The 17,284-nt window shown below is 44.5% G+C and overlaps 1 protein-coding gene across 1 annotated transcript in view; it reads right to left on the reverse strand.

The window, feature by feature from the left end:
- Positions 1–17,284, reverse strand: part of WWC3 (WWC family member 3) — a 93,248-nt gene that overhangs the window by 23,451 nt on the left and 52,513 nt on the right. The window contains exons 6-10 of the mRNA XM_087813300.1: positions 13,740–13,869; positions 10,492–10,632; positions 8,448–8,521; positions 1,142–1,384; positions 622–711 (exon numbers count right to left, since the gene is read on the reverse strand). Of these exons, the coding sequence (XP_087669426.1) occupies positions 622–711; positions 1,142–1,384; positions 8,448–8,521; positions 10,492–10,632; positions 13,740–13,869 (678 nt within the window). The remainder of the gene's footprint in view (positions 1–621; positions 712–1,141; positions 1,385–8,447; positions 8,522–10,491; positions 10,633–13,739; positions 13,870–17,284) is intronic.

The raw sequence follows: 17,284 nt of genomic DNA on the forward strand, positions 1-17,284 counted from the left end.
CAGGGGTCATGCCTGAGTTCAAGGTCCAGCTCCCAGGAGGACTAGCTGAGTCCACGTGGTCAACTTATTTGCCCTTTCTGAGCTCCCCACTTCTGGCGGCTATGAAGGAAACAGCTCCTATCTCCTGGCCTCTTTCGAAGAATAACAGAAAATTCTACATAGAAAGCCCTTAATGCTATGCTTCACAATACAGTAAGTACTTGAAAACAGGAGCTACTATTGAGCATCCAAGTCGCATTTTAAAATATCCATAACCAAAAAATATATATCCATAACCTTTTTTTAAAATAAAACAAAATAAAAAGGTCCATGTGTATGTATGTAGATGGATATACACACTTCTGAAGCTGGGAATTACAAAATCCTTGGGTAAATTTGACTTTAGACTAGTTATTCTGCAGCCAAATTCAGTTTCCTCATATTCCTTGAATCATGTATTAGCAGCTCTTCTTAAAAATATAGCGTCCCCACTTTCCCATTCTGTCTTTATACCCCTTCCAGTTCTAATTTCTGGTGGAGAAAACCAGGCTAAAGGGAATTATGAAGTTCACGGACATGTCATTATAACATGATATTCATAACATGGTAATTAATATAGCTTTCTTGTTTAAAGGCACCTACCTTTTTAGCTGGGACTGCAGATAAGATGTTAGGCGAGTTGCTTCTTCCAGCTGCATAAGTAGACAGTTTCTCTTTTCCTGAAGTAGAATCCTGAGGGAAGAAAACAGCCCACTGGTAAATTTCAAAGGCAGTGAGTATATTTTCCCAACGAGAAATTCAACTATAAATTCCCCTCAACATGATTTCAGATTGAATGGCTAAATTCTAAAAAGCACATCTAAGTCATAAATGCCCAAATAGCAGAGACTAGTTTGTCTTGCTTGAGAATGAACCACCAGCATCCTGAATAGTGCCTGATGCCCTGCAGAAGCTCAATAGACGGGCAGACAGGTGGGTGGACAGAAGGGAAGGCACACACTCCCTCCACCTCCTTTCTGCTTGGCGAGGAAGCAGGCCAGGCAATAGCTGCCCTAACCAAGGCCCTTCTCAGGCCATATGCAAGTTCTCTGGCAGAGCTTTTCGAGTTGGTTCTTCATAAGAAGGTGGGTGCTGCTCCTGGAAGTGTGGAGGCCAAGCCCACCTTTCCGTGGCGCCCTGCACGGAGGTGGCCCGTGCGCGCTGGATCTCCTCCTCCAGGCGCCTCCTCTCCTCCTCTAGCCGGGCCACATCTTCCGCCGGCCTTCTCTGCTGCACAATGAGCTGCAGCTCCTGAAGCAGGGCTTCTTTCTCCTTGACAAGCTGCAGCCGGTCCCTGTCAGCCTCAGCCATGCCCGGCCAGGACTCACTGTCCAGCTGGGCCAGTTGCTGCTGGATGTTGGAGACTCTGCAAGAAACAGAAACAGAAAAATCCATGAACTGACAAAATCGTCTTCACACATTCTCAGCACCATCGCAGTGATTCTAGAAACTCACTTTGCTAAGTAAACACGGAAATTATTGCAGAGTGACCCTTACATCACAAAAATAAAGAATTGGGGAATGACGTGTATAAAAATGACGTGTAAGTCCTTTGCATAATCTCCCCTGGGCTGACACATCAGGCTTGTGTCAAGGAACTGGCAAAAAGGCTGGCTGTCCTCCACACACTGCGTGCTGAGCAGGTTCAGATCCATGGTTTCTTACGTGGTCCTGTCCCAGAGCAGGAGGGAAATGGCTCTTTCCTCCCCACCTCCCATCACCACCAGCTAAAGCACCACTGGACATGTGAGTGGGGCTCCCAGCTTCCTGCCTGCACTGCTGTGCCTGCTAACACCACCTTGACAAAGTACAGGAGAGATGTGCACCCATGACAGCACTTCTGAGTGAGGGGCTCCAAAGCCCGGTGCTTCGTGGGCTCTCTCCTGCTCCAGAGACCTTGACTGTGTGTGAAACTCCAAAAACCGTGCAGAGAGCAAATAGTCAACAAAAGCTGAGCGCACAGAGCAGTGCGTGCATGCGCCAGCAAATGTATGGAAGGGTGAGAGTTGGCCCCGGTGAGCGTGGGCATGAGCAGGGCATGAACTCATCAGCCACACTAAATGTGTCACCGCCACCGTCCTCAAGGTGCAAAAACACAGACTCTATTGTCACTTTCCACGTGCCTCAATGTCCACGTTGTTTCCCCAGCAAACAGACCGCACACTTTTTGTGTCCTAGGGTGTTGGCGAATGCAGATTAAGTGAAATAGATGTGCTCAGATTTTCAGAGCATCCTTTCAAAGCAGAAATAGCATGTTTTTCAGTGTGAGTGTTATCTGTTTCCAGACAGAAACAAGGGGCACCAGACTCTACTCAAACCCAGCACTGTGGAGGACAGAGGTTGGCATGCATGCCCAAAACAAAACCCAGATTTCTCGGGAGTCAAAGGGAGCTGTGAGGACAGGTAAATGGCAGGCGCACACAGTACTGCAGCCTCTAAGGAAGCAGTTCTCATGGCAGGGTCCCTGACCCCCAGCCTCAACATCACCTGGGAGCTGTTACAAATGCAAACCTCGAGCCCCACCCAGACCTACTGATGGTGACATTCTGGGGACATGGTGGGGCAATTTGGGTTTTAACAAGCCCTCTGCTTTCAGGCAGCCTGGCTGGTCTGGAGGTGGCCCACTGGCCTTGGGGCTCTCAGGGGCTCGCATCAGGGACCAACGTGATGATCCTCACCAAAACAGGAATGGTGAGAGTGCTCCTGAGACTACCAGTTCCTGTGGCCAGGGCACATGTCACTAATCAAAGCTGGCATCCTGCCCACTGGATCCAGAATCCTCAACACTGTGCTCCCTGCAGGTACTGCCAATCAACTGGCGCTGGCCCATGTGTTAAAGCTTGTGGCCAGCCCTGCACCAAGTTGGGCTCCTCCTGAGCTAGACATGAGCATGGGGACCAGTCACCCACCAGAGGACCAGGCAAGACTCCTTCTTCAAGTACCAAGCCAGTGAGAAAACGCAGAGCAGACAAGCTATGGTTTAGATGTATGCATTTTACTCACGTCCAATGCCCCAAGATGGTCAAGAAAATAGTTGAACGTCAGTAGCTTTATTAGGCAAGTTCTTTCCTAACTTAAAAACTAATTTCCTGAAAATGTGTTGGAAAATGGTGCCAAATCATGTCACTGAAAAAACTAATGACAGAGGCAGCTGAAAAGAGTTAGGAATCCAACTGGGGTTAGGCGTCCACCTATGTCTAATTAGTGTAATTAAAATTTATGGCACTCATATAACCAAAACCCAAGGAAAATACACTCTAAGCAGACCCATAAATAAATCAGTGCCAAATCGGACACTATACTCAGTGAAAATTCTGGAACATTCTACTGGAGATCAAGACAAGTCAAAGATAAGGAATAAATGTAAAAGAGATGAAGAACAATGAGCAAATCCATTGTGTCCTCATAATTTTTCATTTCAATTTAGCGGATCAACAGGAAAATCTATCTGAGCCCAGCCAACGTTAGTGCATTGCCTTGTAATATGTACTAATTCTCATACATATGCTGCAAGCAGGTGTATGTTAAAAGCACTCCTTTTGAGATTTCTGAGGTGTACACATCAGATCAAGATTCCTTTGAGTCAGCTCCAGGTTAGCTGAAGTGCTACAAGGATTCAAGTTGTTGAGGGTGACAGAAGATGCAAGCCTAGATAATCCTAGTCTTTCCTAGAAAATCTCAAGGAACAACACTATCAGAAAAGAGAACGGGGGGCAGGGGGAGGAATTGTATGAGAGAGGAGAGGCAAAGGGCAAATTTCAAAAGGTCTGCCCACTGTGGGCATCAAACAAGTAGTACTGTGGCCCAACTTAAACACTGTAGTATAACTTTGCACAGCTCACGAGAGAAATATGCAAAGACATACAGCGAGGGGCAGCCTTGGGAGCAGATACAAAATCTGGATGAAGCTGACTTCATGCGACCCATCTGGAAAAGCTGTTTGTGCTGTGCTGAACACTAGGCAAGCATTTCTGTGTTTAAGAATCATACTTTTTTTTAAAAAAAAAAATTCAATTCCACAATGATGCAAATGACTGCACATCCATTTCAGAGCCATACGTGAGTCTAGAAGAACACTGGCATCTTTTGCGAAATGCAATTTCTTTCCCTATACCCACACTCTGGATGCAGCCACGTGGGACCTGCTCTCAGCCAGGTGGAGAGAGCACATGTGTCTGTCTGTCTGCACTGGAAGCCAAAAGCTCTAGAAGGATTCCTTCAATGATTCTTTGTACTTTCGCCAAGGGATAGACAAGACGGCTTTGCCCTTAAAACAATGTGCCTTGTCTACCATGCTGCGAGGCTGGAAACAAGCCACCCCAAGGAGCAGCCTTAGTGTCAGGTTTACGGAGGAAACAGACTTTCCGCCTCAGGCCAAACACGGCTGCACAGTTCCAATGCTACATCCACGCCAAGCAGCTGACCCCAGGCTTGGAGCCCCCTCCTGAGAGTGCCACCATTCCAATTCTGGGTAATACAAGAAAAAAAATTCCAGAAAGGCTCTTTTCTGAAATATCACTTCAGTGAAATTAAATACATGGAAGCAAACTGAGGTCATGATTAAAGTTTACAAAAAAGAAACTTTCCCAAGTTCATTTTTAAAGAACTGAGAACAACTTAAAATTGGCGAGGGTTTTTTTTCCCTATAGGTCAACTGTATTTTTTATTGATTCTTATTTCTGATAGGTAATATATTTTATGGCCTGTGTATAATCTCTCACAAATGCCTTTAAAGGCTTTAAAATCCATGTCCCTGTGTTCATGGTGGTGAAGAAATGAAAGCCAGTCCTCAGTTAAGCATTCAGGTTTCATATTTATTATGTGACTTCCAAATTCAATTCCCCGAACAGGTCTAGCGTGGACAGAAGTAAAACAGGAATCCTTTTTCCTTTACTATTTTTGCCCAAACACCTTTTCTGTTACAACCCAGGCACCAGGAAACCATGAATGGAAACCTGCATTTATGCTGCACATGCTCCTTGGACCCTCACAATTCACATGAAAGTCTTAAAATATGATTTGAGTTTTTCCAAGAAAAAATGCCCTTTCTGTATTACACAGTTTTGAGGCATTTTTACACAGCCAGAGTAATCCCCAATTATTTGATTGATAGCTAAATTCTGCAGTCTACTATATATTTTCCCATGTTTTTGAAATACTGCTGCTTCCTGGGACGGAAGTAACAGTCCAGGCAAGCGCGCTCCCACATGACCGTGATGGGATGTGGCGATCCCGATGCTGCATTCCAGGCCGAGGTGTCAGCCTAGAGCCTCGGCCTTCAGATTTCGATCACAGCAACTGATCTGATACCCGTTAAGTTTGCTCACCTTCATTTTCTTTTTGTAAATATCCATGTAAATGAAAAGCACAAGTTCAAGAAAATCTCAGCTGAGATCTAAGATGAACGATGAAATCACTTCAGCTGATTGAACTAAACATCGATAAACCAGTGTCCACTTGGCTGAACTCTTAAGTCTACACTGGAAATCTGAGAAGTCTGAACCTAGAATAGGCCGCGTAAGGGTCTACTAATACCCTGACATTCCTCCCTGCTCTCACATCTTTTCCCCTTTGAATGAACAGATCTTCAGAGAGCGATGTCTTTAAATGAAAAGCAGACAGTCTGCAGGCTTCTTTTTCTTGGCCTGAACGGGGAAGAGGGAGCTACGACGTCAGGGATGCTCTCCTTTGTTTCTCATAGCTGTGCCCCACCCCCAAAACCCAGATACACAGTCACTTGAGAAATGAAGAAAAAATCCAAGCGACTGATCAAATTCCACTGGAATCCTAACACCACACTGATTCCTGACAACGGATGAACAGCAGGACCCATCCTGGCAACAAACACTGAGACACAGAGAAGCTGGATGGGTTGAATGTTTTGTTCCTATCTGGACTGCGAGTGTTTCTATGGAAACAGCTACAGTTTGTGCACAGTTCTGGAACAAGTGCTCTTAGGTTAAAAATAAGGAGCTATCTGCGTCATCGAGATTGCTTCAAGAAGACTTGCTCTTCCAAACTGGCCTTGAAAAATTCCAAAATTTTTAACCAATAAATTTTAACCAATATCCCTATCATAAGGTCTGCCCTGAGAATCCAAAGTGATGTTACTGAAGAGAAAAGAAGCAGCTGTTTGGGTGCATCTCACATAACGCAGAGCTGAAAATATAGAACTAGTCATGATGTGGGGGTTTGGTCTGGAGAATTCTCTAGAAATCATACCACTATTTGGAATGATGAGTCCCACCACTTCCACAAACATCCTTAGAATTCAAATACATATGGGACCCCTCATTGTCCGCAATACTGTATTTTAATGATTTCCCAACTCTGGAAAAAATCGTACATCTAGACACACAAGCAAAGACCTCTCTGAAGTACATGCATGGGGACACTTTTCCCAGTTTAGAAATGCAAAGCCCAGGAGGTTTTGGAGGTTTTAGAGGTTTTGCAGGCGGTGGAATGATTTTGGATGACACTAAGCCACCTATATCACCCAGGATCATCTCACTATCTCAGGATCCTTAATCCCACCAGATGCTAAACGCACCTCCCCAGAGTTGTAACAACCCAAAATGTCCCTAGACATTTTGGGCCAGAAGTCCCCTGGAGGGTCCCCCTCCCCCTGCTGGGAACCCTGCTAGTGGGAAAAGGACAGTTAGTGCTTGTCCAAGCCACCCCGGGAGGTCTGTACTACATGTCCCTACTTTTTAAATGTTGCCAGTGCAGCCCCAAAAGGCCTTTCTGAGGAGTCCCTACTGTCCCAGAAAAGTTGAGACACTGGGGACAGGACCCTCCTTTGTGGCTGCAGTGTCTTTTAGCACATTTCCAGCAACCTTGAAACACTACCTTCAGTCAACAGATACTGACCAAGGGCAGTGTCCTCCCCTGAGTAATTTTCTCAAATACTCAACTTTTTACCCAAATGTATTATCTCGACATACCATCTCTAGAAAACAAAGATACCATTTGCTCTATTTGGTAAATGTCACAGCAAACACGTAGCAATTATGTTCCCAAGTGTAGCAACCACCTAGTTTCTGCGCTTTCGACAACACAGCACATTCCAGCACCCACGTCGCGCAGTTCCAGTGGGAACATGCGAGAACGAGCAAAGGGACACTCCAGGGGGACAGTGATCCTGACCCACACCAGCCAGCTCGGAGGAGGAATGAACCGAGATGGGGAATATGAGCTCAGAGATAAGCGCGTGGCCGCCTGGGCTTGGCCGCAGTCCACGTGCAAATGGAAAGCCCACCACGAGTACCTCGGGGAAAGCCAGGAAGGATGGGGGAGACCGCCTGGGTGAACAAAGGCCCGTGTCAGTCCCAGCCGGCCCTCCAGCGGGGAGTCAGATGATCTGCTTTTGTTGCTATTTTTACATTTTCTGAAAAGGCAACAAAGTGGTTTTCCAGACATCCATGAATGATACAGTATACTGAACAGCCCCAATGACTGGGCTTCCAGAAGGGACCCCTCACCCCACTTGGCATTCCACTCCTCCTCCCCCGCCCCCCAAGATAACAGTTCCTATGCAACAAAAGAAACTTTAAAAAGATATGCTTTACAGCTTTCCGAAGCACATATTTTGAAATCATTTGGTTTTAAGACTTTCCAGAACGCAAAAAAGAGAGAATCTCTGAAGAGAGGACAAGAAAGCTAGGCAGGGTCAGAATATTGAAAACAGGGACCCTGCAGACATGGGGAAAACTCAACATGCTAAACCTCCCCTGTGCCTGTGACAACTACATACTACTTTTCAATGTTGCCCAGGCCCTGTGGCTAAGACTGAGAGGCAGGGAGAAAAGACAAATTTGAAAATGCACGAACAAGGTCAAGTCTCAATTTTCTGAAGGCAGATGACTTACAACACAGGTTAACAGAAATGACTGCCTTTCAATTCTCTGTGAGCATTAAATAGGTCAGGTGCTGCTATCACCTGTTGACCTGATCCTTATGAAACTCTCTTTCAAACCAAGATACATGACTTTTTCCATTAACCTATAGAGTTCAAAGCTACATATTAAAAGATAAAACCATTTTGCTTAAGCTGGTCTGAAGGACTGATGCTCAGATGAAAGGGGTGAGGGGCATAAAGGAAGAGAGGAGAGAAAAGAGGGTGGGAGGGAGGGAGGGAGGCAGGGAGTTCTGAACTATCTGGGAGGATAGGAAGAGCCGAAAAAGTCTCTATTTTTATTAAATTGTGTCTTTATAACTATTCACTATCTTGAAAATTTCACCATTTTAAATATACATGAAATTTTGTCCATGTATTAAGAGGCTACACACAAAATGAAGATATTTTCTTTTTTATTCTATCAGACACTGCTTTCCAAATAAAAGGTGGACAATCACACATCAGAATGCTGAACAAAGTCTTTCCTGGGAGAAAGAAAGGCAGCAGAAAGATTTGAAAAAGGGGACCTTACCTCTTTCTGGCTTCTTCATACTGCCAATTAAGCCGGACTCGGTCCACAAGTCTTGTTTTATCATCGAAGACAAACTTCCAAAACGGGGGTGGGGGTGGGGGGGGAAGGAAAACATATTAAAAACATATTTTCAAAGTAGAATATTCATTTAAATTTCAGCAACAATGAAGAAATTTTAATTCATCTTTCAGTTTCCATTTTTCAAAGGTCTGGAAGGAAACACACGGAATACTACTCAGCAGTATATTCTCTCATTCCCTAACAAATGCAAAATGAAGTTCTCCTAAGAAGTCACCAGATCTAAGATGATGGGCTAGCTGTGTGAGGGATGGGCTACAGGACTCCTCCAAATGTTCCATGGCCTGTTAAAGAACCAAAGGAAAAGGAAAGAAAGCTCAAGATTGGGGCGCATCACTTTAGGAGTTAGACTTGAAATGCTATGCTCTGCTATGACCACTAGCTCTACTTAAATATTTTCATACTAATTACATTGAAGTCAACAAATCCCTAAGCAAAAGAAAAAAAGACCTGTATGGGAGGTAACAGTAGCTCCCCCTGGGTACTTCCCTTCATTCCTGGAAATACATGACTCAGTTTCAATAAATTGCCTCCATCTGTAGATCTTACCTTACTAGACCATATATTAGGGCTACTAAGCTTCTATTTTTTAAAATAACCTCGTCAACAAATATTTGAAACTATTCTACTTGAATGATTAGCAATGAATTTACTGATACACATCGTGTAAGTGCATCCACGCAGCTCAAACCCACGTAGCCAGCCACTCTCCCCTGACATTGTCAGAAAACTATCAGAGAACCTGCAATCTAACCTGTTTCTCTCAAACTAGTTAATAGTCTCTAAATTCTAACCTTATGATAAGCAGCAAAATTATTCACGGAATTCACTGAGTCTTGTACTTCTTTCCTTCCCTCCTGCCAAAACCTTTAGGCAAAAAATGCCAGACGTTTTTGACTTACAGATTCTTATCGTGGTCACCATATTCTTTAAACCAAAGATCCTGGTCAAAAACATCTGATCCTACTTTTAAAAACAATGAGGGGAAAACTGAAAATAGGGCTTTTCCGGGACATCTAAGACATAAGAAGTCATTATTTTCTCTACTATAGTCCCCTCAAAGAGGCACTATCTGCCAAAATTTCAGAATGTTAGCTAATTATTTAAAACCCAGAGGTTTTTGTCAATGGTTTTTCCCTTTCTTTTTTCTTTTTTAATTTAATTTGGGGGAGGGCATTCTGTATTCCACTGATATTTTATCTTTAACCCCAGAGGAAAAGAAGCCATCCAAACTGCTTTTCCATTTGTAACAAATAAATTATAAACTTCACTTGATGACATTACAGCAGTAGTGCCTTCAAGTATTCACCACCCTGCTTCAAATGACAACTGCCGACTGTATTTCTGTGGCTAAGTCAAGGTTTCACTAATCATCAAAAAGGGGCATTATGAAATTCTTTCAAGTCCCAAACAAAATTAATTTTAATTCAATTCAATTTCCTGACATTCTTTTAGAAGAATAAAAAATAGCAACAAAGTATAACCCAAGGATGACACAGCCACAAAGCCTTTGAAAAATCACTGTACTAAGCCAGAGATCAGCAAACTAAGGCCCAAAGGCTCAATCTGGCCCACCACCTGTTTTTATAAATAAAGTTTTATTGGAACACAGCCCTGCCCATTAGTTCACATCTTACCTATGGCTGCTTTTGCATTACTACAACACAGTTGAGTAGGAGTGGCAGAGACTGCGTGGCCTAAAAGGCCTCAAATATTTACTATCTGCTCTAAAAGTCACATGTCTGGCAAAAAGACATCTGAACTCAACTCTCAAAAGGACTCTGCCATTTTTAAGGATCTGAATCACAAAGTTAGAGGTAATAAGCCATTTAATTTCATCCCAGGCCAATGAACCTAAACAATTCTAATTCTGAAGAGAAAGTGGAAAACTAAAGCACACGAGTGATGGCCACACAAATGCAGCCCTCTTCTCTGGGCCCGCTCAGTTCTTTCCCCGTAAGCATACCTCTCCGATAATGTCGGTCTGAGACCCAGCATCACAGAACTGGTGAGAATTGCCAAGTGCGCCTGGATGGTGAGGGAATTCTTGCAGAGGGTCAGTAAGAGAAAAGTTATTCCTGAAGCCATCAGTGAGCTTGGCCAGGCTCTGCAACAGAATGAATGAGCCGCTTGAACAAACATGGCCATGCGTCTCTCTCTGTCTCTAAAAACAGTCATTTCCCTCCAGGTCCAAGTCGGCAGCTTCATCACTGGAGGGCTGGCCACCCCAACCCCCATTCCCATTAGATTTCAAAGAAATGTCCGGCACCACATGCACCTTTAATACAATTCTCAGTGATTTTAATCAGATAGCAATTGAGTACTCCTGGCAGAACATGAATAACATAGAGAACAATTGTGGTACCATTTTTACTGTTTTCCAAAACTTTGTGTTTCCTTAAAAAAATAAAATAAAAAGCATCCCCTCCCAAAAAACTCAAACTCATAGAACCAGAAAGTAAAACGGAGGTTGCCAGGGGTGGGGCGGGGCAGGCGGGAGGGATGTAGAGATGTCGGTCAAAGTGTACAAACTTCCTGTTATAACATGAATAAGTCTGGGATGTAATGTACAGCAAAGTACCTGTAGTCTACAGTACTGTACTGTATACTTGAATGTTGCTAAGAGAATAGATCTTGAAAGTCCTCACCACACACACACACAACAAAGATAACTATGTGAGGTAACAGAGGTGTTAACTAACTTAATGGTGGTAATCATTTCACAATATATATGTGTATTAAATCTTCACATTTTACACCTGAAATTTACACAATTTTGTTTGTGAACTGTACCTCAATAAAGTGTGGGGGGGTGGGCATTCACATCTCAAATGTTCTATCAATAAATAAGTCTGAGATTAATGCTACCTTGAGATCTTTATAAACCACACAGAAGGTGAAAACAGCTCCCAGACAATATTTACACATTTTTATAACCTGACTTTTCAATAATTCTACATGGTCAAAAGTCACCTCATAGGTACACTAGTTTGCCAAAAATCAGAGGAAGTATGTATTCTGGCCCACAGAAGCCCTCTGGGTAAAAGTTAAAGAGAAATGAGATTTTCTAAAATTTTTTAAGACTATTTGCCCAGCCAGCCTGGCTCAGTGGTTGAGCATCAATCTATGATCCAGGAGATGGTGGTTTGACTCCTAGTCAGGGCACACGCCCGGGTTGTGGGCTCGATCTCCAGCAGGGGGGCATGCAGGAGGCAGCTGATCAATGACTCTCTCATCATTGATGTTTCCATCTCTCTCTCCCTCTCCCTTCCTCTCTTTCTGAATTCGATAAAAATATATTTTTTAAACGACTATTCTGCAGACACCAGGATGCCCAGGTGCAGTGTAATGCACAAAGCTGGTTCTGGATCTAGACCAAGGCATCCCGCAATGCACTGATATTATTAAGCTCATATAAGAAAGACAAAACAGCTTAGTTGATTTACTAAAAGATAATGCAACCCATGTCTCTTCCTGGAGCTTCTCAGAGAAGATGCTGGGATCTAAAGCTTCTTCAAGAAGTTCTATCTCCAACCTCCAGAGTGGAGAACCCAACTGAGGCAACTGGATGGCTTTGCCCCGGCTCTGCACACTCAGCAGGGCCAGGGCAAACTCAACCTCCTGGGGTGAGGCCTCCATGTCCCCGTGATGGAACACTACCTGGCTCAGGCCCAGGGTTCGGGCTTAGACTAGAGGGGTAACATCTACAGGGCACCTCTGTGACACGCTCAGGGTGTCTCAGTGAATGACAGCTGTTGTCCTTGCTACCAGTGCTTGGAGAAAATCTGACAATTGACCTCTCATGGCCTGGAGAGAGTGTCTAAAAATACAGATCTCTGGGTCCCATGGCCAGAGATTCAATCCAGTAGGCCTGGGGTGGGGCTCGGTAATCTGCAATTTAATGAGCACCATAGGGATACTCTACAGTTCTCTCCTGTCCTTGACCTTAGGAAGCAATGCCCTGCAAGGCAGTTATGTGTGCATGTGTCTCATTTCGCCCATGAATCTGAGCTTTGCTTCCCAGATCCTTCTGTGTCTTACATTCTGCAGAATCAAGACAAATGCCTACCAAGCGCTAGGTGCTCACTTAGTGTGTTGAGCAAAAAATAAAAGCTGAAACAGAAACAATTGAATGCAGGCCAGCACGGAGCAAAAAGACCAGCATGCATCCATTTGCAAAAAGTCACCTTTTTCTAAGAACAGCAGAAACTATAAGAATTAGAAGTGTAAAAAAATAAAGTAACATAAAGCTGCAATGATCCCAGCCATATAATTAAATCTATGCAAGTGGTAGAACACCACACAGCTGTATTGAGGGATGAAGAAGCTCTCTGTGCACAGACATGGAAAAAGGTACAGGGTACAATCGTTCTGAGGGAGCTGGTGAGACCAGCAGGTACAGTCCTGGTAGCCTGTGAGGGTCACTGAGCATGTGCTCACCCTGTCGTGTGTCCGCAGAAACACAGCAAGGGTCCACGAGCTAATAAAAGTAGTTATAGGTAGTGACGGAAGGGGGAGACAGCAAGGCTTCTTATCATAGACTTTTTGAGTTATTTTGATTATTGAACAGTATAAATGTGTCACCCATTGTTGTGGCTTGAATTGTGTCCTCCAAAAATGATGTTCAAGTCCTAACCCGTGGAACCTGTGAATTTGAGCTTATTGGAAAGAGTCTTTTTAGATGGAATCAAGTTAAGACATGGTTATACTGGATTAAAGTTGGTTCTAATCCAATGATTGGCGTCCTCATGAGAAGAGAAAATTTAGACACAGAGACACAGGGAGAACACCATGTGATGACCAAGGCACAAGCCAAGGAATGTCAACATTGCCAGCAGCCACCGGAAGCTGGAAGAGACAGGACGGAGCCTCCCCTAAAGCCTTCCAGAGAGAGAGGGGCTCTGCCGACTCCTTGATTTCAGACTATGGCCTCTAGGTTCTGAGAGAATCCATTTCTTTTGTTCTAAGCCACCTGGTTTGCAGTCCTCTGTTATGGCAGCCCTAGGAAACTAACACGCATTATTTTAACTATATATGTATACACAGGCATAAAAGATATATATGCATATATAACATTATATATACGTGTAGTCTTATAATATATATGAATTGTGCATATGATAAATATGTAATATTTTTAAATTCTAAATAAAGGAAAGAGAGACAGGCAGGCAGACAAATGGACACAGGCACTGAAGAGCACCGGCCTCTAACCTGCATCAGGTCCCGCCTCTCCTTCTCGCCTGTACAAATGGCTTTCTTGATGGTCCGGAGCTCATTCATTATAGCCTGTGCCTCATCCAGCTTGTAGTTGGTGTGAGCATTGGACATCTTACGATCAATCCTGGTTAAAAAAGAAAACTATTGTCATTTCATTTGACATTATCACATTCCATTCCATTAAACAACAAAAAACTCAAAAGCTTCATAGAAAGGTGGGAAACAGTTACAACAATGTTTTGGCAAAAGAAGGTAAAGATCCCATACAATTCGCTTGCTGTGGGGAAGAGAGAGAGATGAGACTGTGCCATGGCAGGTGGGGGTGACGGTACAGTCAGGATTGTACTAATAAGGCAACAAGACCATCAACCTGAGTGACTGCCTGAGATTTTAAACTCCCCTCTCTGAGAGGAGATCATGTCTTACTCATTTGTCCCCAACACATGGTCAAAAACGTCCACTAAATAAAGGTACAACTGAGTTGTGTGCAAGGAGAATATATGGGAAACAGCAAAAAGTAGTGAACTTTCATTAACGATGCCTTGTACAAAAGTTGGAAACTCCTGTCTCCTCTGGGTATCTCTTTCTTTTATCTCATCCTGGTTCTTATTTATCACACTCTTTCTCTCTTCTACCCGTAACCTACTTAATTCTTTCCTTCAATCCAAATATCCCTTCACCCTTCCTTTCTTCCATGCATTAAAACTTCCTTCCTTTCTTCCTTCTTCTCCTTCCTTCCTTCCTTCCTTCCTCCCTTCCTTCCTTCCTTCCTTCCTTCCTTCCTTCCTTCCTTCCTTCCATCCTCCCTCCCTCCCTCCCTTCCTTCCTTCCTTCCTTCCTTCCGTCCTCCCTCCCTCCCTCCCTCCCTTTCTTCCTTCCTTCCTTCCTTCCTTCCTTCCTTCCTTCCTTCCTTCCTTCCTTCCTTCTGTCCTCCCTCCCTCCCTCCCTCCCTCCCTCCCTCCCTCCCTCCCTCCCTCCCTTCCTTCCTTCCTTCCTTCCTTCCTTCCTTCCTTCCTTCCTTCCTTCCTTCCCACCCCTCCTGTCTCCCCGCCGCCCCCGCCGGCCCCTGTGTGCACAAGGCCTGCTTCCGGCTGGTAGAAGCAGAGCACTAACCAAGGTGAGACTTGGTTCTGGCCGTCCTTTGTCACGTCCTCCATACCTAAGTCTTGAGTCTTAGAAGCCCTCAGGGCTAAAGTAATTGGGATACTTTGGTCCAGAAATGGAATGCGCTCCTCTAATGGAAAGTCATTAGCTTGCGTTTCACGTCCCAGCCCCACCACGATACGGCTTCTGGTTCTACGCTGCTGCCCCCGTGTTAACTGAAATTCTGGACCCGTAAAGGCCAGCCCAAGGTCCCTTACTTTCCATTCACAAAAGCATCCTGCCATGCTGGGGGATACAGTGACACTGCAGCTCTATAGTGGGACCCTGGGCAAGTCACATCACCCCTTTAAACCTTAGTTTCCTCGTGTCTCACATGGGGACACTAACAATGTTTCTCCCATTTAATGCAAAGATGTAAGGAAAGGGCTGCCCCGGCAGAGGCCTGGAGTGTCATGTTTGTGGTGATTATTACTATTACCAAGACGATGCTGAATCTACTTACTCATGGGAGAAAAAGTAAATAATTCACCAACCCCGGTACTTTATTATCATTAACAAATTCCTGGCCACATGCGTCACAACTCACAGCAAAACTCAGCACTGGAGCTGATCTGAGCTGTCAGCGCCCTTGGAATAAGAGAGGACAAATAGCACGAGCAGGAAACCATCCCCTCCCCTTGGAAAAGGGCTCCAGGGCTCGGCTGTGCTGTGACTGCCATCAGTTCCGAATGAAATATTTACGAAAACTGCTCCCAGGTCCTCTTCCACGGAGAGCGGATGCAGGCGCACCATGGGACCCCACACATTAAATGGTGACACCCCTACATCCCAGCATGGCCTGGCCATGTGTTTTTCCACTTCAGCCCTTCTACGGAGAACCAAGAGTCTCTAACGCAAGACAGCAGTAAAAGGCCATCCATCTCACATCTGCCAAGGAAGTGGCCCAACTTTTCTTGTGGAAAAAAATCTAGACTCATTTACATAATAATGTCTTCTTGTATTCATCTTCTGATCAAAGGCTTCCCAATACGGCTCATTTATGTCACAGACCGCAGCCCACATAGGCTGATGAAGTCTGGAGAAAAGGTTACAGCATTTCCAGACAAAAAACCCTAAGGCCAGAAAAGTCTGACTTCTCTGTAACAGTCAATGACCACGGCCTGTGCTAACCAGGTCTGCTGGCTCCTCCAAAGTGACGAACACAGCAAATGGATCCTCACCCGACACTGACACCTGTACAGGGAAGTGAAAGTTCACGGCCTTAAACAAAATTGTTTCAACTGCTTGAAAATCAGTGCCAGTCAAACAGCCATAGATGCACACCACGGTTCAGGCTGCAATGAGAGATGCTGCCTACGTCAGTCCCACTTTGTACTTAAGTGTTGTGATTTCCTTTTGGCTTTCACAGCCATAAAGCCTCAGTGTGGCCACCAGGAAACCCAGGGATGGAGCCAGCGGTTTCTCAAAGCACCAGGTTCTACGCTGGGAATGGCTGCCATGCGGAGGAAAACAGGCTGCAATTCCCATGAGGGAGAGGGATCAGCAGCCCTGTAACACCGCACAGGGCCTGCGAGTTCAACTTCAAGGTCACACACGTGGGCTCTGGCCTTAGCTCTACCCAAGCACTCTGAGACCTTGAAAGAGAATGAAGACTGGCCTAGTGCAGCTGTTTTCAATCAATTCCGAGGGTGTCCCCACGTGGTGAGCAGGAGTAGCTAAAGGGAGAGCCTGCTAGGGCTTGGGGACCCTCAGCACTGCTTCCGAAGCACCTCCCCCCGTTTCCAGTCTCAGCTATTCTGGTTCTACAGAAGATGTTTGTGGGGAAGGAAAAGGAGATAGATTCCACTGCTTAAAAAATGTGAAAGGTATTCGAGAATATGATCTCAGTGTTCTAGGAAACTCTGAAATACTATCATTTAAAAAGAGTTATATATTATTGTAGAACACATAACTATATAATAAAAGATATATAAGTATAACCTTACATGAACATTGTGTATAGTATGTATCAGATTACATTATACAGTTATGCAAATAGCTTATGAAAATAGTTCAATGAATCAAGGACCTACTAGGGTCTTGCTGTGTGCATTCCATTTTTCACTTCCTTTAATCCCCTCAATGGCTTTATAAGATAAGCATAAGCATCTCAGATTTTATAATGAAAAAACTGAGGCTCAGAGAGATTTAACTAGGTAGCCCAAGATGACAAGCTAAGATGTGACAGAGCCAGGGTTCAAACCCCCATCTCCTAATCCTCAGTCTGCATTGGATGTCCCCGATACCACAGGTGGACGCCCACTCAGAGTGGCCAAGGCAGGGTCCACAGGATCAGACACGAAGAAGCGATGTTTCACAGAATTCAAGCCACTTCCATTTTCCAATGTGATCAATTTACATCTAACAAAACTTCAAAGGACAGCAAAGCTCATCCC

This window comes from Miniopterus natalensis, chromosome X (genome assembly GCF_054644295.1).
Source record: "Miniopterus natalensis isolate mMinNat1 chromosome X, mMinNat1.hap1, whole genome shotgun sequence".
In the NCBI taxonomy this organism is placed as follows: domain Eukaryota; kingdom Metazoa; phylum Chordata; class Mammalia; order Chiroptera; family Miniopteridae; genus Miniopterus; species Miniopterus natalensis.